The sequence below is a fragment of the Brassica napus genome, chromosome C2 (assembly GCF_020379485.1).
Source record: "Brassica napus cultivar Da-Ae chromosome C2, Da-Ae, whole genome shotgun sequence".
In the NCBI taxonomy this organism is placed as follows: domain Eukaryota; kingdom Viridiplantae; phylum Streptophyta; class Magnoliopsida; order Brassicales; family Brassicaceae; genus Brassica; species Brassica napus.
The window spans coordinates 48,746,653-48,770,647 of record NC_063445.1 but is presented as its reverse complement, the minus strand read 5'-3'; the positions used below and the strand labels follow the sequence as shown (position 1 = coordinate 48,770,647).

Genomic DNA, 23,995 nt, shown 5'->3' with positions numbered 1-23,995 from the left:
CAGACAAAAATTGGGGATCTATCTTGTTTTTCCAGAAAAAGAACACAAAAACTCTACCAAGAGAAAAGCTTGAATCTTTAGTATCTTTTCTTCTTATTTTCTTGTATTTGTTTGATTGATCACCAATCATGATTAACACCAAATCATCTTTGATTCTTGGGTTTATCATGAAGAGTAGTGAGTAGTTTCCTTAAGAATTCATGGGTTAGGGAGATTAGAGTAACTTAGTGAAGATCTATGGTGTTATTGTATTAGATCCTTGTATAAACTTGCTTGTTGAGTATTTTTAATGCTTGTTTAGTCTTGATCACTCTAAACCTGATTTCTAAACACTTCTCATCAGACATGATTAGATGAAGTGTTTGAATCATCTCAACTAAGCTCTAGTGAGATTAGCCAAGGACACTTGATGTGAAAATTGCTAGATAGTTATTAAACTTGAACTTAAAGATTGCTTGATTGAATTAAGCCAAAGACATTTGATGTTTAATGATTTCTAAGCAAATAGAAATTTACCTAGACATAGGACTTGTCTAAAATTGTGTTTAGACTTAAGAGATTACTCTGATTGAAAGCTTGTCACCTAGATTGGATCTTAGTTACTTGAAGTCAATTCCCAATACCCATGGATTCACTTGTCTAAATTGATTAAAACCTTGTTGTATTGCTCTGTTTGCTATTGCTACTTGTCACACACTCACCACTATTGAATCTGCTTAGCTTAAGAAATGACTTGTATTCTCACTGATTCACATCACTAGGACTGGTTCGACATTCACCCCACTATACTACAACATTTGCAATAGGCAAAAACCCTATTACCAAATAGGCGCCGTTGCCAATCCTAGTCTGATTGTGACATTGAGTTTAAGTCTTTGCTTGAGACTGAGTTTAACTTTGTTTTAAAGTTACTAATTCTACTTCTTCATCTACTTGTGATCGCAGGTGCATGAACCTAAGAAGTAGAGGCACTACACATCTTACTCCCTTGACAGATATCAAAACACTTGAAAGAGAGAACATGAGAAGGTTAAGACAAGAAGAGCAAGAGGCTCAGAAACAAAGATCAGAACCTATGATGGAACCAGTTCCAGAACAACCTCAAGCTGAAGAGGGAAATGGTCAAGGAGCTGCCAACCTTCGACCTAGACAACCACAACGCCAAGCTAGAGCCATTGGTACATATGATCAATCGAACATAAATGGGAATAGGTTGGGCATTAGGGCACCCTCAGTTGCCAACAATAATTTTGAGATCAAGTCCAGCCTCATCAACATGATTGAAAACAACAAGTACCATGGACTTGCCTTGGAAGACCCACTAGATCACCTTGACAGATTTGATAAGTATTGTGGCTTGTCAAAAACAAATGGAGTTTCAGAGGATGCTTTCAAGCTCAGATTGTTTCCCTTCTCTTTGGGAGACAAGGCTCACACTTGGGAGAAAAACATCTCAAGTGATACTATCACCACTTGGGATGAATGCAAGAAGGCCTTCCTCCACAAGTTCTTCTCTGCTACAAGGACTGCCAACCTTAGAAATCAGATCTCTGGTTTTCAACAAAGAGGACTTGAAGGATTTTCAGAGGCATGGGAGAGATTCAGAAGCTACTTGTCTCAATGTCCCCACCATGGCTTCAACAATGAGAGCTTGCTAAGCACTTTCTACAGAGGAGTCTTGCCTAAATTCAAAAGCCAACTCGACACTGCAAGCAATGGAAACTTCTTGGGGAGGACTGTCGAAGATGCTTTAGAACTCTTGGAGAACATGGCACACAGTGACTCTGTATACAATGATGAATATGATAGAAGAGACAGAGGTGGTGGAGGAGAAGATATGACCACAAAGAGAGAACTGAAAGCACTTCAAGACAAGATTGACATGCTACTATCAGAAAAGACCAAGAAAGAGGAGTTACATATGGTTGCTGAAGTTGATGGAGTAGAATGCCAAGAAGATATGTACTATGTCAATGCTCAGGGTACATGGTACAAGAAGGAGCCTGACTATCAATATCAGAACAACTACCAACAGAAACCCTTCTACAACAACCAACATAAGCCATTCAACAACTACCAGCCAAGACCATTCTACAACAATCAGCCTAAGCCATTTTACAACAACAACCAAGGTGGTTACCAACCCAAACAGAACTTCCCTCCTGGATTCTCACCAAAACCAAGTCAACCTGCACAAGACCAAACTGGATCATCAACACAACCTCCACAAGAGAGTAGTACTGAAGCTATGCTGAAACAATTATTGGAGGGACAAACAAGAAGTGAGAAACAATTAGGGTATGAGCTGAAAAATCTCCACAACAAGATTGATGGGAATTACCATGATCTAAACAACAAGTTCAAAGCCTTGGAGAACCAGTTTGTCTCTATGACAGCCAGCTCAAGTCGCCAACAAGGTTCCCTACCTGGAAAGCCTGAACAAAACCCAAAGGAGACAATGAAGGCAATCACCCTAAGGAGTGGAAGAGAGTTGCCTCCTAAAGTTCTCATTAAGGATAATGAGAAACAAGGTGGGAAGGTGGTCATCAATGTAGATGATGATGTGGTGATTGTGGATGAGAAGACTAATGAGGAAATCTTGGAGAAGATAGTTGAAGCTAAGGGCAAGAGAAAGATGGGAGAGGAGAAAGTTGAGAACAAAAATGAGGCTGCTACATCAACAAAGGAGAAATTGTTCACTCCTCCTCCCTATGAGCCGAAGCTTCCCTTTCCTGGAAGATTCAAGAAGCAACTCCTAGAGAAGTACAAAGCCTTGTTTGACAAGCAAATGAGTGAAGTTCAGCTCACCATGCCCATAATTGATGCATTTATGCTAGTTCCACAATACATCAAGTTCTTGAAAGATGCTGTAGAACAAAAGAAGAAAGAGATGGAAGGGATGGTGATTCTTACTCATGAGTGCAGTGCCATTATTCAGAGACTGACTGTCCCAAGGAAGCTAGAAGACCCTGGTAGTTTCACCCTGCCATGCGCCATTGGACCTTTGACATTTGAGAAATGTCTATGTGATTTGGGAGCAAGTGTCAGCCTCATGCCACTATCCATTGCCAAGAAGCTTGGGTTTACACAATATAAAAATGCAAGATCTCTTTGGTGCTAGCTGATCGATCTGTCAAGCTCCCCATTGGCATCCTAGAAGATCTTCCTGTCAAGATAGGAAATTGTGAAGTGCCTATTGACTTTGTAGTGCTTGAGATGGATGAAGAGACTAGAGATCCTTTGATCTTTGGAAGACCTTTCTTGGCAACTGCTGGAGCAATGGTGAATGTGAGAGATGGCACAATTGATCTCCACCTTGGAAAAGATCACATTCTCCATTTTGATATCAAGGAGATGATGAAGAAGCCCACAACTCAAGGAGAAATATTCTACATTGATGAGATGGATGCCTTGGCTGATGATTTCCTTGAGGAGTTAGCGATTGAGGACTCTCTTCAACATGCCCTGACCATTGAAAGAGAGACCCAAATGATTGAAAACAAAGAGAGTGATGAGCTAGTAAGAAGGCTAGATGTTCACCTTGAGGAGGATGCAAAAGATGAGTTCATGGAGTTGCCACAAATGACTCAACATGCTGCCTCAGCAGATATTCAAGAGAACCTCCATGAAGCTGATTGGAGTGAGCTCAAGGCACCAAAAGTGGAGCTTAAACCTCTTCCCCATGGTGTAAGGTATGCTTTCCTTGGACCTAATGAGACATATCCTGTCATTGTGAGTAGTGAGCTGACTGAGAATGAATTGTCTATGCTTTTAAATGAACTTAAAAAGTATAGAAAAGCACTAGGATACTCACTTGATGACATTAAAGGAATCTCACCATCTTTGTGCATGCATAGGATACATCTAGAAGATGAATCTAAAACTTCAATTGAACACCAAAGAAGATTAAATCCTAATTTGAAAGATGTTGTTAAAAAAGAGATAATCAAATTGTTAGATGCTGGTGTGATCTATCCTATCTCTGATAGCAATTGGGTTTCACCTGTGCATGTAGTTCCTAAAAAAGGTGGCATAACAGTTGTTAAGAACGAAAATGATGAGTTAATACCAACAAGAACAATAATTGGACACAGGATGTACATTGACTATCGAAAACTGAATACAGCCTTTAGAAAGGATCATTTCCATTTACCATTTATTGATCAGATGTTAGAGAGGCTAGCTAACCATCCTTATTATTGTTTCCTTGATGGATACTCTGGATTTTTCCAAATCCCTATACACCCAAATGACCAAGAGAAAACGACATTCACTTGTCCTTATGGTACCTTTGCATATCGAAGGATGCCATTTGGACTGTGCAATGCACCAACAACATTCCAAAGAGCAATGATGTCAATTTTCTCTGATCTTATTGAGGATGTAATGGACGTGTTTATGGATGATTTTTCTGTATACGGTTCTTCGTTTGCTACTTTTTTGTCAAATCTTTGCAGGGTATTACAGAGATGTGAGGACACTAACCTGGTGCTCAATTGGGAGAAGTGTCACTTCATGGTCAAGGAAGGGATTGTTCTTGGACAAAAAGTTTCTCAGAAAGGAATTGAAGTGGACAAAGCCAAGATAGATGTCATGGTTGGTCTAGCTCCACCAAGAACAGTGAAGGATATAAGAAGCTTTCTGGGTCATGCCGGTTTCTATAGAAGATTCATCATGGATTTCTCTAAGATAGCTAGACCATTGACTAGGCTGTTATGCAAAGAAGCTGCATTTCACTTCGATGGGGAATGTATGGAAGCTTTCAAAAACCTGAAGAATGCACTCATCAGTGCACCCATAGTTCAACCGCCAGATTGGGATCTCCCCTTTGAGATCATGTGTGATGCAAGTGACTTTGCTGTAGGAGCAGTCCTAGGCCAGAAGAGAGACAAGAAGTCACATGTGATCTACTATGCAAGTAGAACCCTTGATGAAGCTCAAGCTAAATACTCTACAACTGAGAAGGAGCTATTGGCCATTGTCTTTGCATTTGAGAAGTTCAGAAGCTACTTGGTTGGGTCAAAGGTGACTGTCTACACTGATCATGCTGCATTGAGACACCTCTTAGCCAAGAAAGATGCAAAACCAAGACTATTGAGGTGGATTCTGCTGCTACAAGAGTTTGATCTTGAGATCAAGGACAGGCCTGGAGTTGAGAATGGAGTAGCTGATCACCTGTCCAGGTTGAAGGTGGAGTGTGGAATCCCTATTGATGACAGACTTCCAGAAGAGCAAATGATGGCTATTCATGCAGTGGTAGCTGTTTGTGAGACAGGAAAGAAACTTGAAGAGGTGAAGGCGGCTGATGAGAAGGGTCCTTGGTATGCTGATATAGTCAACTACTTAGCTAGTGGAAAAGAGCCATTGAACCTTGAAGGTTATGCCAAGAAGAAATTCTATAAGGATGTGAAGAGATATTATTGGGATGAGCCTTACCTCTACATACTTTGTAGAGATCAACTCTATAGAAGGGCAGTGGCTGAAGAAGAAATTGATGGGATCCTTACACATTGTCATGGATCATCCTATGGAGGCCACTTTGCTACATTTAAGACAGTTGCAAAGGTGCTACAAGCTGGATTTTGGTGGCCTCACATGTTTAAAGACACCCAAGACTTTGTCTCAAGGTGTGACTCTTGTCAAAGAAGAGGAAACATCACCAAGAGGAATGAAATGCCTCAAAACCCCATCCTAGAAGTTGAAGTGTTTGATGTCTGGGGTATTGACTTCATGGGGCCTTTTCCTTCATCTTATACCAACAAGTACATACTGGTGGCTGTAGATTATGTCTCTAAGTGGGTTGAAGCAATTGCAAGTCCAACCAATGATGCAAAGGTGGTTCTAAAAATGTTCAAGAGCATAATCTTTCCAAGGTTTGGGATTCCAAGAGTTGTGATCAGTGATGGAGGGTCTCACTTCATCAACAAACTGTTTGCAAACCTCCTTAAGAAGAATGGTGTGAAGCACAAGGTTGCAACTCCTTACCACCCCCAAACAAGTGGTCAAGTTGAGATTTCCAACAGGGAGATCAAGTCCATTCTGGAGAAGATTGTGGGGGTTACAAGAAAAGATTGGTCCATCAAGCTTGATGATGCATTGTGGGCTTATAGGACAGCTTACAAGACACCTTTGGGAACTACACCTTTCAACCTTCTCTATGGAAAGTCTTGCCATCTACCAGTTGAGCTTGAGTACAAGGCACTATGGGCAGTCAAGTTGCTGAACTTTGACATCAAGAGTGCCAAGGAGAAGAGATTGATCCAGCTGAACGAACTTGATGAGATAAGACTTGAAGCTTTTGAAAGTTCAAAGATCTACAAAGAGAAAACAAAGGCTCTCCATGACAAACATATCCTGAAAAGAGACTTTAAAGAAGGAGATCAAGTTCTTCTCTACAACTCCAGACTGAAGTTGTTTCCAGGCAAGCTCAAGTCAAGGTGGTCTGGTCCTTTCAAGGTTAAAGAGGTTAAACCTTATGGAGCAATAGTTTTGTGGAGTTCTGATGGAAGAGAGTTCACCATCAATGGACAAAGGGCTAAGCTTTACTTGGGAACCAAATCGGAAGACCTGGGAACTTCAGTTCCACTTTCCGATCCAACCACAGTCTAACCTAAAGGAGGCAAAGTCAAGCTAGAGACTTAAAACAAGCTCACTTGGGAGGAAATCCCAAGAGTATCCTTTGTATATATGTGTGAATGTTTTTAATAAATTGTGTGAACTATCCTTGTTTGTGTGTTTGTTTGTGTGAATTGTGTGTGATTTCAGTTTGGAAGGTGCTCAGGAAAAGGAAAGGTTTCAAAAGAGGCTAGGAAAGAAACACAAGTGCTGTGGAGACATGCTCATAGCGACCCACACATGTCGCTATAACCCTTTACGGACAACCTTAGCGACGTGCATAGCGACATCCTCATGTTGCTACGACCAAACGAGGAGAATGCAATATTTTGCTAAGGACCGTAGCGACATATCCATAGTGACATGCTCATGTCCCTACAGTCACAAGGTAACTACTCTAATCCGGTTTAAAATCTCTCCACATCTCTAGTAATTTTTATTTCACCTATCATGTAAACCACTCCAAATTCAAAGTCACACAAGAGACTGTGTGATTCGGGTGTGGTGGAGGTACTATAAAAACTGATCATTTTGCTTGTTTTTATTTGGATGATTTGCATTTGACATATCTAGCACTTTGCATTTGTGTGGATTTTAATGATTTGCATTTTGGATTTTCTTGTGATTTCTAAATTAAAAAAAAAAAAAAAATTAAAAAAAAATTAAAAAAAAAGTTGTGTGTTTTGAATTATGCATAGGGAGCCATGATTGAAATTGCCATGAAAAGAACATATCTACAAGCATCTCTTGAGCCTTGAAAACTCTTTTTGAAACATGTGGCTCATATGATATTGACATTGTTCTTGAAACCAATTACAAACTGAACTTGAGCATAATGAATTTAATCTCTCTTGCATATGGGCACTTGCATACTTAATAATGGATTTCATACACATTTGGGTTATCTTATTCCATGTATTATCCTTTGATTAATCCAAATGGCAGTCCCCTACCCTTGAACCTTTGCCATTCTTTGAAACCAATATTGATTTGTTGAGTGAGGTCACTTATTGATAGCTTGTTATGTGCAAAATCTTGAGAGTATTGGGAGCGACATATGTTTGTTCTCATCTATTGCTAGCATAAGATCCTCATTTGAACTAGCATCTAGGATGGTGAGTGAGTTTGTGTGTTTTTAAGTTGTTATATCTTGGGTTTGAGAGAAGAAAAAAAAAAAAGATCAAAGAGTGTCAATAAGAAAAGAAAACCAATAGGAACCAAGAAAATAAAAGAAGAAAAACTCTAAAGTGTGTCAATTAGAATTCTCCAAAGTAAAAAAAAAATGAATGAAAGATCATAATGGGGAAAGAAAAAGAGTATCAAGTTCTTAGTTGGTTGATCATGTAAAAAAAAAAAAAAAAAAAAAAGAGAGAGTTCACTTGATGAGAAATGTGAGTGAAGTGTATATACTTAGGTTTTGAAATATAAAAGATGGGTAGAATTTGTAATCACTTAGGAAGAAGAGTAGAATGATGAGAATGAGCTATGTATGCATGAATTGCTCCTAGTCTTAGATAAATTTTGCATAATGATCATGATCATGCTCCTTGTTCTTGAGTGATTACCACCATTAAAAAGATTGTATTTGAACCTTTCTTTTCATTCATAAAAGACCATTAATCTACCAAGCCAAGTGATTGAGATCATGTGCCCATTTGTGAGAATCCACCTTGTGTGTGTGTGTGTGAATGAATGTGAGAATTGGTTGAAGTAACTTGTTGATTGATGAGCATTGCACTTTGTATAAAGAAATAAAAAGAGTTTGATAGGCATTGAGAAGCTAGACTGATAAAAGAATGACCAATGATTGTTTGCTATGATCATTTGGAATGTTGTAGAAGAGTTAGGATGTGTGTCTTTTGGCTATGAGCTCCTTTTTTCAAACTTCTTCCTTCTTAGGACTTGAAAGTTTACTTGAGGACAAGTAAAGGACTAGTGTGGGGGAGTTGATATCTTGTGAATTTACATGTTTTTAACTTCTTATTCTTGCATAGTTTGGTCATTTAGAGCATCATTTAGGCACATTTAGGTTGCATATCATTGCATTTGTACATATCAGGTGTTGGAGAGCACCATGGATGAGTTAGGGGACCATTGGAGGGATTTTGAGTCCAAAGAATGAAGATGAGTCGTTGAAGGCTCCTAGCGGCCAGTCGTAGCGGCAAAAGATGGTCGCTACAGAAGATAGAGCTGAGGCACCTAAGTACCGTAGCGGGAGTGTGTAGCGGGTTAGAGAGACCGCTAGAGTTGAAGCGCCTTCTATAGCGGTCTGCCGTAGCGGCATCATAAGGTCGCTATGCGTTCAGGACTTCAAGCGCCTTCTACAGCGGCCAGCCATAGCGACTTCATGAGGTCAACCCAGGCTTGTTGGGTTAACCCAGCTCGAGTTTTAGTCTTCTATAACTACTTTTCAGACAAAAATTGGGGATCTATCTTGTTTTTCCAGAAAAAGAACACAAAAACTCTACCAAGAGAAAAGCTTGAATCTTTAGTATCTTTTCTTCTTATTTTCTTGTATTTGTTTGATTGATCACCAATCATGATTAACACCAAATCATCTTTGATTCTTGGGTTTATCATGAAGAGTAGTGAGTAGTTTCCTTAAGAATTCATGGGTTAGGGAGATTAGAGTAACTTAGTGAAGATCTATGGTGTTATTGTATTAGATCCTTGTATAAACTTGCTTGTTGAGTATTTTTAATGCTTGTTTAGTCTTGATCACTCTAAACCTGATTTCTAAACACTTCTCATCAGACATGATTAGATGAAGTGTTTGAATCATCTCAACTAAGCTCTAGTGAGATTAGCCAAGGACACTTGAAGTTAAAATTGCTAGATAGTTATTAAACTTGAACATAAAGATTGCTTGATTGAATTAAGCCAAAGACATTTGATGTTTAATGATTTCTAAGCAAATGGACATTTATCTAGACATAGGACTTGTCTAAAATTGTGTTTAGACTTAAGAGATTACTCTGATTGAAAGCTTGTCACCTAGATTGGATCTTAGTTACTTGAAGTCAATTCCCAATACCCATGGATTCACTTGTCTAAATTGATTAAAACCTTGTTGTATTGCTCTGTTTGCTATTGCTACTTGTCACACACTCACCAATATTGAATCTGCTTAGCTTAAGAAATGACTTGTATTCTCACTGATTCACATCACTAGGACTGGTTCGACATTCACCCCACTATACTACAACATTTGCAATAGGCAAAAACCCTATTACCACTCACATAACTCTAGACTCTTGGTCTTGTGACCACAAAGAAGACCTTACTTCGACATAAGTTGCATCCCACGTTTACCCATATGTCCAAGCCTCATATGCCACATCTTTCTGTGAGATCTCTGGTGATGCAACATTTGCTGAACCTGTAACGGTAGTACCCTTCAGCAAATATAGAGTACCGTTCATGAAACCCTTCCGAATCACATCAGAACCCTTGCAGACATTCAGAACTCCATCGCCACCCGAATATTTAAACCCTCTACTGTCCAGAAGACTCATGGATATCAAATTCTTCGTCATTGATGGAACATGCCTAACCTCGTTCAATGTGCAGAGTCTACCATCATGTGTCCTGAGCTTGATTGAGCCGATCCCAACAATCTTGCAGACAAAATTGTTTGCCATCTTAATCTTGCCGTCAAGTACCTATGTGTACTTCGAAAACCACTCTCTCCTCGGTGTCATATGGTAGGATGCTCCTGTATCCAGAACCCACACATCAGAAGAGTGTGTGTGTCTGTGCACAACAAGAGCGCTGTCACTATCAGACTTGGCTTCATCCTCAGCTACTGCAGCAGATCCAGACTGCTGCTCCTTCTTCTTGGGACAGTCTGACTTTCAATGTCCCTTCTCTTTGCAATAGTTGCAAGTATCTGTTGGCTTAAGACCTCTTGGAAACGATTTTCTGTCTTTCGACTTCTTTTTGTTCCCATGTCCTTCACACCACTGACAAACAATCCCGAAGCTTGATTGTCTGTCCCTGAGCTGGATGACTTATGGCGTAATTCCCGACTGTGAAGCGCCGACCTATCTTCTTCCAGTCTCACTGTATCTTTGCCAACAATGAACGATTGCACGAAGTTCTCGAAAGAGTTCGGCAAAGATACCAACAGGATTAGAGCAGCGTCTTCATCCTCCACCTTAACATCGATGTTACGCAGCTCCAGTAATATCGAATTTAAGTTGTCAAGATGGTCGCGAAGATCAATACCTTCTTGCATACGCAAGGCAAAGAGGCATTGCTTCAGCAGTAGCTTGTTCGTTAGAGATTTTGTCATGTACAAGCTCTCCAACTTCTGCCACAAACTTGCAGCAGTTTTCTCATCCGACACTTCGATGATGATCTCGTCTGCTAGACACAACAAAACTGTTGAGAACGCCTTCTCTTCTAGAGTCTCCAAATCAGCTGCTTCAGATTTCTTCCCTGACAATGGTCCCCAGATGCCTTGTTGTTTCAACAACGCCTGCATCTTAATCTGCCAAAGACTGAAGCTATTTCTCCCATCAAACTTGTCGATTTTCGCTCTTATTCCAGACATCTTCTCACTAGATCACAACCCGAAGCTCTGATACCAGTTTGTGGTAACAATTGTGAGAAGAAACAGATGCGGAAACAGATGAATAAAAACAATGTAACTACGACACAGAGATTTAACGTGGTTCACCAACTTGGCTACGTCCACGGGCAAAGAGAGATCTTATTATTGGAGGCGATATTGAGTTTACAGAGTGCAAGTTCAGGGTTACTTCGAATACAAGATATATATAGTAACATCTCGCATCTAAAACTCTAGACTAAACGGACTCATGGGCCTAAGCCCACGATCAGATGTAACATCCATAATAACTTGATGCAACGCTCTTGATGCAACCGAATCGGTATGATGTACGTGATGTAACATCCATCGCATAGATGTAACATCCAGATTCAAGGCATATCAACAATATCCATAACAATACAAGCTATTGCGCGATTCTGGCATATATGAAAAAATAGTTTGATGTTATATTGATCCCATCATCTGTAGCACAAAAACTAGCTACTAAAAAGTGAGAATTTTGTTTGACAAAACGTGACAAGGAGAGCATGTGACACAAATTTATTATAGCCTTTCGTTGACAAAACGTGATTAAAACTGAATTAAGATATTTTAAACTGTCACTGTCTTCCTCGTCATCACCACCTTTTTCAACATCGTTAACACTATGGATGATTCGTTATTATCAAATTTTAAACTGGTAAGACGGAATTGGTCTGGTGCGCGAGTCAATTGGTCAGACAATGACCACTTTACTAATAAGTCGGTCTGCTGTTCTAGATCAGGTTTAGTTAGATTATCACTTTGTTTCCTTACTAATATCTCTGAATCTGAAACTTGTCTCTTATGTTATCCCCAAGCTTTGCTTTTCTTTCTGTCTTCTTTCTGTCATGTATGATCATAAAACAGATCCATCATTAGTTTTCTCATTCATTCAGCCATGCATATGTTTAAGAAACGCATGACTGCTCACTATTTTCTAGAGCGAGTAACTCTTGGCATGTGTCTTGTTTTTTCTTCCATGTCAGAAACAAGAACTAATATTTGAGCTTTCGCATATAAATAAGAGAATATCATTATGTTTGCTACTTAACAAACAAGATCCGCTGTAGCACAAAGGTTAATTTCAAACTGAATATGGAACAAAAGTGTTTACCCCTTACCCGGACAAGCTAGCTCAACTGGTAACACTTCAGACTCCGGTCAGAGAGGTCACGAGTTCGAGTCTCGGGCGGGGAGGAGTGTCCAGGGCCGTAATGATACAGACGCAGGCTGGCTCCGGGCCTAGGAGGGGATTAGGGCCGAAGGCCCGAACCCCGCCTGGTTAACAAAAAAAAAAAAAAAAAGTGTTTACCCCTTGTTCAACCCTTCCTTGAAATCCGGGTTCGATTACCGGCAGTGGAATAAAGTTTGATTTCCAGTAGCGGAATTTATATTTTATTGAATAGGCTTATATGTATTAATTAATTATACTAGGTTTTTTAAAGTCTTTAAGAGCCCATATGAATGGCAATCTAACTCAGATTATCAATCAAACGTCGTATAAACTAAAGATTATATTTTCTTTCTTTCATTTTTGTTTGACTGTATCAAATGGCCTGAGGTTTTAAGAAAATCTTGCCTAACCAATTGGTGTAGTCAGCTTATATGCTCGCCATGCGTCTCAAAGTATTTGATCATAGGTTTCAGAAACGCATTCACTGTTCACTGTCTCTGTTACTCTGTATCTCAGACCACACAACAGTGTCTTCTTACGCAAGTAACAGCCACATTCATTCGCTTTTGGTCTTTTAAAAACCAAACCTCCTTCTTTGAGCTTGATCATGGAGCCTCTTTTTCTCGACCTTGGAAACCAACAACCGTGGACACCTCCATGTCCTTTAGCATCCCCTCTTTGCCCTTAAGAGTCTTGAGCACCATAACCTGAGGTCCTGAGCAGCGTTAGTTGTAATGATTCCAATATCACAAGGTTGAAGTCCACTCTGAATTAGTTTCTTGGCATGTGCCATTGCATCCTCTCTAGAAATCAAGTCTCGAAAGTATGAATGAATGAACTCACAAATAAGAAAACCCCTTCTTATTAATCTCTTAAGAAAAATTATCTCAAAAACCTTAAGCTCTCAAACACTCAAACTCATAAAACTCAGAAATTATGAAATACTCTTGCATCTCCTTATATATGAAACTAAAACTCCTAAACTCATAAGGTAGATATTTCCTAATCCCTTTAGATAATCACAAACTCAAAGGGATTAGGAAACTTGCTTCTCAAACTTTCTTCAAGCTTATCCTAACATTCTTCCTCTTAAGCTTGAAGCTCTCAGTTGCCAAGTCATTCATGCCGATGAAGTCTCTCATCTCCTTGATCTTTATCCTTTCTAATGCCTTTGTCAAGATATCTGCATTTTGTTTCTCTCCAGGTACATGCTCGACTCCTACCTGCCCATTTTCTACACACTCACGTATAAAATGGTATCTCTTGTGTATATGTTTACTTCTTCCATGGAAGACCGGGTTTCTTGTCAATGCTATTGCGGATCGGTTATCAATTAGAAAATAGTTTGATGTTATATAGATCCCATCATCCTTAATTAGCACAAAAAACTAGCTATTAAAAAGTGAGAATGTTATTTTTCCAAACCAAAAGTGAGAATTTATAAGTGTGTACCTTAACGTTTGCTGATTTTCTGAGCCGAGGCTGTTTCATAGATCCCTTCGTCCTTAATCCCATCATACTTTTTTCTTTTTTCATAAATCATACTTTTCATACGAAATTGCACCAACGACCTTAAATATCCGCATAAACTACTAGAACATGATTCTTGGCCATGTGTTTACTTAAGAGAGTACACTAATAGAATTTCTGTATGTTCCTGTTATTTAACTTGTCGTTTTCCAATTGTTTAAAATGAGAAAGCAAAGGAAAGAGAAAATCATTTAGGGGAAAAACGAGAAAGCTTGAGAATTGCATTCTCCATGTGTATGATGGTTTCAGTATTATCAATCAATGTTTTCAGTTGTATCCTCAAAACCTTATAAGTTATAGCTTTTAAAGTTTTTATAATAATATTTAGTCTTTACACAGTATGAGTATGTAGTACGTACTGTACTACTTAGATGAGTTTCTTTTTCTCGAAGAAAGATTTCAAGTGCCAAAACTGTAAACCAGCTACCGATAAACAAAACCCAAGTGACAAGAAACTAAACCACGCCATTTTCGAATTTGTGGATCTATTCAACTCTTGCATTTCTGCTTCCCTGATCATGCCACCAAACCATAATATATAATAATAAGTATTAATCTCATCATCTCTAACGCACCAAAAAAAAACTAAAGGTATAAAGGTTTAGAACTTTGTGTATTTACCTATCACGAAGATAATACATCTCATCGTGGATGGACTCAACAGTGTCGAATAGCCTCTTAACCGACAACTCCATCATCTGCCAGAAACAACGTATCAAGATCCAAACAACAACAACCATAACTAAACTAACATATATACACTTTGAAACCAAGATCAGAAGAGTCATTGATCAATACCAAACAATGTGTCCTATGTTTTTTTTTTGACTAACTTAAGACTAAGAGATTAAAAAAACAGAAGTACATACTTTGACTTGGCTCCTCTTTGGAACTTTAGACCAATCCTTGGAGGCAGCAGAGTGAACACCAGACGTCCAAACAAAATCAATGGTCAACGTCGTCTGCGGCTTATGATCAACGGCTGAGATGCACGTAAAGTAATCACCGGTTTCAAACGCAGTAAACGAGAACTCTCCAGCCTCTACCTTAACAGCTTCGTGCAGCGCATTCCATTTTGGCGACACCATCTAAGAAAATCACAATAAACATTAAGTTTAATTTTAACACAAAGAATTCCGAAAATTTAGGAGCATTCGACATATGTATAATAATTTTTTAAAAAAATATGGGGATAAAAGCAAATATTTCATCAGGCTATGTATGAAACAAACCATTGAGAGAGATCGAGGTGAAACGTTTCAGGAGCGTACTACCTTGGCGGTGATTTTGTGAGAATCAGGAAGAGGATGATCTTCGTTAGGGTTTACAATGAAGTATTTGCCAACGCTGATGGACTTTTCGTGAATATCCTCCGATATGCATTTCATCTGGCCAGAACGAAGCTCGAACTGCATTGATAGTGCTGTAGGAGACAATAACGCAACGATCAAAAGACAACCCAAGCTCTGACGAAGAAGATCCATGGCGAGACTAGAGAGAGAGAAAGAGATAGAGAGAGCGCGTTGAAAAGTAATCTTAATTTGGGTCATATGATTGGGTTAGTATTTTACTAAGAGACTCTTTTACTAATCATGTATACCCCAAACTTAATCTAAATTCTAAAATTATCCTCCACTTTGTCAAGAAAAAAATCTAGATATTATTATAGAAAAATCTAGATAATTAGGATAAAATAATCTAGATATTATATTATAATTATATAGATTTATGATTAAAATATTCGAGGTATTTTGTACAATATACACTACAAGAAAACAGCGGTATTCTGACGGACATTCCGACGGAAAATGAAATCCTCGGAATTTCTTCGGAATATACTGACGGAATTCCGAGGAAACATCAATCCGTCGGAATATTCCGAAGAAATTCCGAGGAAAAATGTGTTCCTCGGAAAAAACCGATGAATTCCGAAGAAATATTATAGGGATTTTACAAAATTCCGAGGAAATTCCGACGAACTAGTGATCGATCGATGCGTTTCTAGACATATACCCATCGATCGATCACATTGTTACGCTTTGCTCCATATTAGTGATCGATCTATGCGTTTTTGGACATAAATCCATCGATCGATCCGTTTATAAAAAAACATTCGAGATTTTGAAACCCCAAACATTAGTTCCTCGGAATTTCCTCGGAATATTCAGAGAAATTCCGAGGAACACTTGATATCCTCGATCGATCGATGGGATAATCTAATCGATCGATCACATTGTTACGCTTTGGTCCATCTTAGTGATCGATCGATGCGTTTTTGGACATATATCCATCGATCGACCCGTTTAAAAAAAAATTGACGTTTTGAAACCCCAAACACTAGTTCCTCGGAATTTCCTCGGAATATTTCGACGGAATTCCGAGGAAGAAAAGGGTTTCCTCGGAATTTCCTCGGAATATTCCGAGGAAATTCAGAGATAATAGGGTTTTTAAACCGAAAACAACGTTTTGCTGTTTGAAAAACACCTATATAACCCTTATTAAGTGTCTTACGTTCATTATGAAGTCAAAAATTTGTTTCTTACCCTATAATTAACACTTTTCCGATTGTATGAATGAAATCCCACAATATAAGAGAAACACTTATACACTTTAATGAACGGTAAAGGGAATACTTTCAATTCGTTTTGAAATTTGTTATTTCATGGTTTATACTCATCTATACAAAGAATCCTCAATGGTATGCATTACAATTGTATAAGAAATGAAATACGGCAAAAAAATTGATGTTTTGAAACCCCAAACACTAGTTCCTCGGTATTTCCTCGGAATATTCCGAGGAAATTCCGAGGAACAATATAAATTAATAGAAATACATGCACAGGATATTTTTTTCCTCGAATTAATAAAAATATTCCGAGGAAATTCCGACGGATATTTAAGTGGCCGTCGGAATTTTCTCGGAATATTTTCATTTAACCGGACAAACAAGCCGCCAAATATTTCGCAAAAATTGAAATTGAAAATACAGAGGGAATACCGACGGAAAATATCCGTTGGACCCAAGGTTTTATAAACTTGAAACGCATCTTCTTCCCCATTTCTCTCTTCTTCCTCTCCGGCGATCTCTCTCTCCTTCCGGCGTTCTCCACCTTCTCTCGCGATGATCTCTCCGGCGAATCCTTTCCATTCCATTAAAAATCATGTAAGGACCCTATCCCACTCTCTTAGGTCCTTTTTGTTAGGTTTTTAAGTAGATTTGATGATTTTAGAAGTTTTTTGATAGATTTTTGTTAGCGTGATTGGGTAGGATTGTGATTTGTTGTGTAACAGGTTTAGAATTGTGATTTGGTTGTGTTGAATTGATTTAGAATTTTTTTTTATAAATTGTTTAGTATTTTTGTATTTACAAAACGTTTTTTCTATATAAATTCGATTTAAAAAAACGTTTTTTGTATATAAATTCGATTTTTGGATTTATAAAAGATGATTTCATATTTATAAAAATATTTATATTTATTAAAACTAATTTTGTATTTATAAAACATTTTTTTGATCTATAAACACTATTTTTTTATTTTTGTATTTATAAAAAATATTTTTAAATATACAAAACGTTCTTTGTATATAAATTTGATTTTTGGATTTATAAAAGATGATTTCATATTTTAAAATTAATTTTCTATTTATAAAACATTTTTTTGATTTATAAACACTATTTTATTATTTTTTGTATTTATAAAAACTATTTTTTTTTATAAAAAGATGATTTCATATTTATAAAAATATTTATATTTATTAAAACTAATTTTGTATTTATAAAACATTTTTTTTTATAAAAACTATTTTATTATTTTTGTATTTTAAATATGTTTACTATTTCAATTTTAAACACTATTTATAAACACTATTTTATTATTTTTTGTGTTTATAAAAACTATTTTGTATTTATAAAAAGATGATTTCATATTTATAAAAATATTTATATTTATTAAAACTAATTTTGTATTTATAAAACATTTTTTAATTTATAAAAACTATTTTATTATTTTTTGTATTTTAAAGATGTTTTCTATTTCAATTTTAATTTTATATTTTCGAATTTCAATTTAAAAAAAATAAATTTATAATTTTTTTTTTTAATTTTGGAAATATTCCGAGGAAGTTTATCCCTCGGAATATTCCGACGACATCTTCCTCGGAATATTCAGAGGAATTTCCGACGAACTTGTGGTCCTCGGAATTTCTTCGGAAATTCATTTCCTCGGAATTCCGTTGGAAATTTCCGAGGGATTTCTGAGGAAAGATGAATTTCTGAGGAGTTATTTCCGAGGACTTTTTTAGTCGGTATGTCATCGGAATAGCGTTATTTCGACGACACCCCGACGATTTTTTCCCTCAGTATGCCGTTGTTTTCTTGTAGTGATAGGCTATAAATATCTCCACCCTCTTTTCGTTTTGTATCATCAAGATACTATTTAAGTTTGTAACAATTATCCAAATAATAAAAAAGTTTCTCCTAAATTATAAAAAAAAATTCTTCTTCACAAAGTTTCTTTCTCTCTTCAAACACTTAAACACTTTCGCTATTTTAACAAAGTTTTTCATTCCAACAGAGAGGTGGGTCTTTGCAGTATTTAAAGTTTTGGCCGTTTTAGGGTCAGCTGCAGAGAGACACCGAGAGTCAAAACATTTAATGCCACGTATAAACGTATAAACATTCGACTCGTTGAAGCACGTGAACAAAAAATTCTTCTTCAACGAAACTTGTCTTTCCTATTTTTTACCGCGAGTATTCTATGGGCTTTCTTGACTTTTTCTTTTGGATCCAAAAGCTTTCTAAAGCTACTTTCTTAAGGCCTATTTGAGCTTTTACGTATATAAAAATATACATGCTTTTGAATAACATGATCCCCTGTAGCACAAAAGTTATTTCTTGGAGTTCAAGAACGTAAAGGGTTTCCTCTATAGTTCCACTCTCTTCTCATTTTGTATCATCAAGAAACTTTTTAAGCTTGTAACAATTACCCAAGTAATAAGAAATCTTCTTTTAAATTATAAAAAACTTTCTTTTTTACAAAATTTATTTCTCTCTTCAAACACTTTCGCCATTTTAATAAAGTTTTTCATTCTAACAGAGAGGTAGGTTTTTGCAGTATTTAAAGTTTTGGCCGTTTAGGATAAGCTGCAGAGAGACACCGAGAGTCAAAACATTTAATGCCACGTATAAACGCTAGACTCGTTGAAACACGTGAATAAAAAAAATATTGTTCAACGAAACTTGTCTTTCCTATTTTTGCCGTGAGTATTCTATGGGTTTTCTCGACTTTTTCGTTTGGACCCAAAAACTTTCTAAAGCTACTTTCTTAAGGCCCATTTGAGCTTTTACGTATATAAAAATATACATGCTTTTGAATAACATGATCCCCTGTAGCACAAAAGTTATTTCTTGGAGTTCCAGAACGTAAAGGGTTTCCTCTATAGTTCCACTCTCTTCTCATTTTGTATCATCAAGAAACTATTTAAGTTTGTAACAATTATCCAAGTAATAAGAAATCTTCTTATAAATTATAAAAAAGCTTTCTTTTTTACAAAGTTTCTTTCTCTTTTCAAACACTTTCGCCATTTTAACAAAGTTTTTCATTCTAACAGCGAGGTTGGTTTTTGCAGTATTCAATGTTTTGGCCGTTTTAGGATAAGCTGCAGAATGACACCGAGAGTCAAAACATTTAATGCCACTTATAAACGTATAAACGTTCGACTCGTTGAAACATGTGAAGATAAAATTCTTGTTCAATGAAACTTGTCTTTCCTATTTTTGCTGCGAGTATTCTATGGGCTTTCTCAACTTTTTCGTTAGGATCCAAAAGCTTTCTAAAGCTACTTTCTTAAGGCTCATTTGAGCTTTTACGTATATAAAAATATACATTCTTTTGAATAATATGATCCCCTGTAGCAAAAAAGTTATTTCTTGGAGTTTAAGAACGTAAAGGGTTTCCTCTATAGTTCCACTATCTTCTTATTTTGTATCATCAAGAAACTATTTAAGTTTGTAACAATTATCCAACTAATAAGAAATCTTCTTCTAAATTATAAAAAGCTTTTTTTTTACAAAGTTTCTTTCTCTCTTCAAACACTTAAACACTTTCGCCATTTTAACAAAGTTTTTCATTCTACCAGAGAGATGGGTTTTTGCAGTATTCAAAGTTTTGACCGTTTTAGATAAGCTGCAGAGAGACACCGAGAGTCAAAACATTTAATGCCACGTATAAATGTTCGACTCGTTGAAACACGTGAACAAACAAATTTTGTTCAACGAAATTTGTCTTTCCTATTTTTGCTGCGAGTATTCTATGGGCTTTCTCGAATTTTTCGTTTGGATCCAAAAGCTTTCTAAAGCTACTTTTTTAAGGTCCATTTGAGCTTTTACATATATAAGAATATACATGCCTTTGAATAACATGATCCCCTATAGCACATGCATCCCCTTAACTTATAACATTCTAAAAGGTGGGAAGTTCCTTTCTTTGTGTTATAGTCCAAAACTCCAAATCTATGTCGTTTGTACAGAATAAAACTATAAAAGTGATTTTGTTTGGTTCAGACTGAATATAGCAACTCTTCTTAAAAACAGCTGAAAAGGTATTGTTGGAAAAAAAAAGTTGGTTCGAGAAAACAAAATATCCCTAAAATTCTTGACGTTATACTAATCCCTTATATATTAATAGAAGAATATTTGAAAATTAAGTTATAACATGTAGTTTGTATTAATTAAAAAAATGTTCAGCTTAGTTGTCAGTTAATTAGTATAAGAATTAGTACGACGTGGCAGCTCCGTATTCAATTGAAAAAAAGTTGGTCCAAAAGATATGCAATGATTTTTTTAGGATATATTAAAAACTAGAGGCACATTACGCCAGCTTACGGTTTTGATACCGAGCGTGAGAAAAAAAACCATTTAATGCTGTAACTGTCAATATTAATGTGAGATTGGTTAAGTAAAAGAAACAACCCAGGAATTCTTAAGTTAATGCAATAAATAAAGAATAAATCTTTATATATAAAATAGACTTTTCTCTCTTCTTATGACATGTGGAAAGGGAGTTTGTTGACATGTGTCCACTTTTTTGTCTTTTTACATTTTAGATCCTTCTTCTTTTAGATTATTGCAATTTGGTTCACTATTTTCTAATTATACACTATATAATCCTTCTCACACTAACCATCATCATTTGAAGTTTGATAATCTATTTTAATCTATTTTATTGTTCAAAAAATTGCAAAAAAATAAAGAAATAAGTAAAAAAATATAAATGTATTTTAAATATTTAATTTATTCACAGCTAAAAATAGCATAAACTTTCGCGATTTTATTATTTTTTACTATTTTCTATTATTTCATTTACAACTATATATTTATCTTAATATAACACATAATCTAAATATAAAACTTCCATAATCACAAAGAAAAAAAATGTCAAAGTAATACTAACTCAATAAAGGTCCAGAACTCAAAGGCGATCAAGAACGAAAACTAGCTTACCCCACTTTATCATAGAGTGTCTTGGCCAGAACAATCAAAAGTCAGTAAAATGTAGAAATATAATCTTGAGATAAAACAATCCCTCAAACACAAATGAGCGTGATCAATGACCAATGCAAAGAATCAAGAAAGCGGGTTAGAGGAAGAATAATCAACAGAAGGCCAAAATCACCACAAAGCAGGAAGAGACATACATAACGAACGATAAGTACAACCACCAGCTAAGAGGTAAGAAGCACCTCACAAACTAAACAAGCACAAACAAGACGCCTATGCCGGTGAAGAACCACAAAGCTCGGGATAGAAGGGACCAAATCTCCAAGAGACTAATACTGCACACTTATACTAAGGGGAGCAAAGGAAGAAGAGAACAACATGAGTGAGGGAGAACATAAGCCAACCCCCGAGAAACATGAGCCCAGACTTGAGACCAGAAACAATTTTCCAAATCTACAGAGCATACTCGGAGGAGAACATTATCCAAACCTGGAGTGGCAAACATGGCGAAAGAGAAAGTCACAGAGACGCAAGCAGCGATGAAAGCTGCAACGAGATGAGGGAACATAAATGGAAGGGTAGACAAAACGAAATCATCAAATCGTGGAGTCGTCCTCGAGCTATAGAAGTCAAATCACCAAAAACCATATCTTGAAAACCAAGACGAGAAGGGAGTATCAATGGTAAGCCAACGACGAGGAAAATAACTTTAAAGACGACTAAACTCTGACCCAACCCAAAGAGATGCAGTTCATAACATCAGCTAAAATCTAAGGAAGAAGAGGAGCATCCAATATTGAATGGAGCAGCCTAAAATGACGCTAGAAACAACTGCACAACTGGGAACTCCTAAACCCGATTTACAACAAATACCAGAAATCTCAAAGTGAAGAAGGCGATAAAGAACAAGAGCATGAGGTAAGTCTTTTCGGTGATGATGAGAAACACTGCATACCAGAAAGGTAAACAAAATACATAGATGTTGAAGGCTCAATTTCAAAATATGGGAAAAAGACAAAAACATCTTGAAAGTTATAATGTTCAAAAATATGAAAAAAATAAAAGATAATTTTGACGCTGAAACTGTTAATCTTAAAATCAACAAATGCATAAATGCAAATTTAAGTTATTGAAATTTATTATATTTTTATATTAGAGACTCACTTCACTACTATACAGAAAAAACACATTATTGAAAAAACAAAGACAAAATATATTAACATATCACTATTACTACTACATAACACAATAAAAACACCAAATAACGTTCTTAACAAATAAAAGTGATCATCTAATTACATTATCCAAAAAATCATACTTTTAACAACAATAAAACAATATTCCGCGCGAAGCGCGGACACCCATCTAGTATCAAATATACTAAACTTGATAGACACTTCGATAATAGGGGATTAAGGAAAAGATTTATCACCAAAGCAAAAATTAATTACATTTATTTGGGAATTAAAGTAAATTATAATAAATGAAAATCTTAGTAGTTAATGGTGAAATATAATAGTTTAATAATAAAAATCGCAAATAATAAATTACATGGGTTTCTTTCAAAAATGACTCAAAATTTCATGTCAAACACAAAAATAATCTATGTTTTTTTTTGAAACTTTGTTTTTCCCTATTCACCCTAGAAGTTCTAGTTATTCACGAAAATGCCATTATTTTTTTTTCGAAAATAATGCTTTTACCTTACCATCCTCATCTTCACCAAATATTTACAACTTTGCCATTGACATCAATGCCTCAACCACCATGAACTACCAAATTGAGAGTGTTAATGACCTAAAGTTTTGATTTTTTCTCTTCCTTTCTCATTTCCTATCCACACAAACCCTATACCTTACATTTTCTTTCAAAATTCATCAAAAAACTGAAGATTTTGATTACAAATTATGTAACGTTCATAAGCTCACGATTATTGGTGATTAACGAGTAGGTAGCTGTTCTGGTGAAGTTCCGGGTGATTGGAGAAACCATGCAAGTCATCTCACGAGTTCAAGGTATGAAAGCACGAACCATATTTTATTTTTCAGATCTGTTCGACGAAGAAGACTTTTTTAGAAGTCTTATGGTCAATGCATAGGTTAGTTTTGCAATTGACCTTTTGTGTGTTTTTAATAGAAGACTTCCCTAAAAGTCTTCTAACTTTCATTTTTAAACAAACAATTTTGAAATTCCCAGAGAAGACTTCCTTAGAAGTCTTTTAAATGTTAGAAAATTTCTCGGATAAACATGTTACTTTTAAATTTGACCGAAGTTGGTCAGAAATTTGACTTTTTGTAGAAGACTTCCTTAAAAGTCTTCCTGGAGAAAACTTCTACAGAAGTCTTCTGAAAATCTTCCCTAAGTCTCCTCAATGCCGGAAGATGTCTGCGTAAGTTACTTTTGCAATTGAAAAATAATAGTAAAAGATTTAATATCAATGAAAATATTTCTTTAGTTTTGGGTTTTGGTCAAACCTTTGCCCGCGAGAGAAGACTTCTAGAGAAGTCATCCGACGGAAGACTTCTAAAGAGGTCCTCTCTCGAAAAGTCAAATATAGTCAATTGCAAAAGTAACCCAACAG

General features: G+C 36.3%; 1 protein-coding gene and 1 non-coding gene across 2 annotated transcripts; both read right to left on the bottom strand.

Annotated features, from left to right (window-relative positions):
• Positions 1 to 1,531: 1,531 nt before the first annotated feature.
• Positions 1,532 to 1,638, bottom strand: LOC125582698. Its single transcript, XR_007320154.1, has one exon. It is a non-coding gene; the product is annotated as a small nucleolar RNA R71 (small nucleolar RNA).
• A 12,572-nt stretch (positions 1,639 to 14,210) lies between these two features.
• On the bottom strand, positions 14,211 to 15,626 carry LOC106395609 (transmembrane emp24 domain-containing protein p24delta8-like). The gene is made up of 4 exons (XM_013836012.3): positions 15,191 to 15,626; positions 14,786 to 15,004; positions 14,538 to 14,614; positions 14,211 to 14,428 (listed from the first exon to the last, which is right to left on the bottom strand). Exons 1-4 carry the CDS (start codon positions 15,464 to 15,466, stop codon positions 14,284 to 14,286), a joined length of 717 nt encoding a protein of 238 aa, XP_013691466.3. The 5' UTR covers positions 15,467 to 15,626; the 3' UTR covers positions 14,211 to 14,283.
• Positions 15,627 to 23,995: the final 8,369 nt, after the last annotated feature.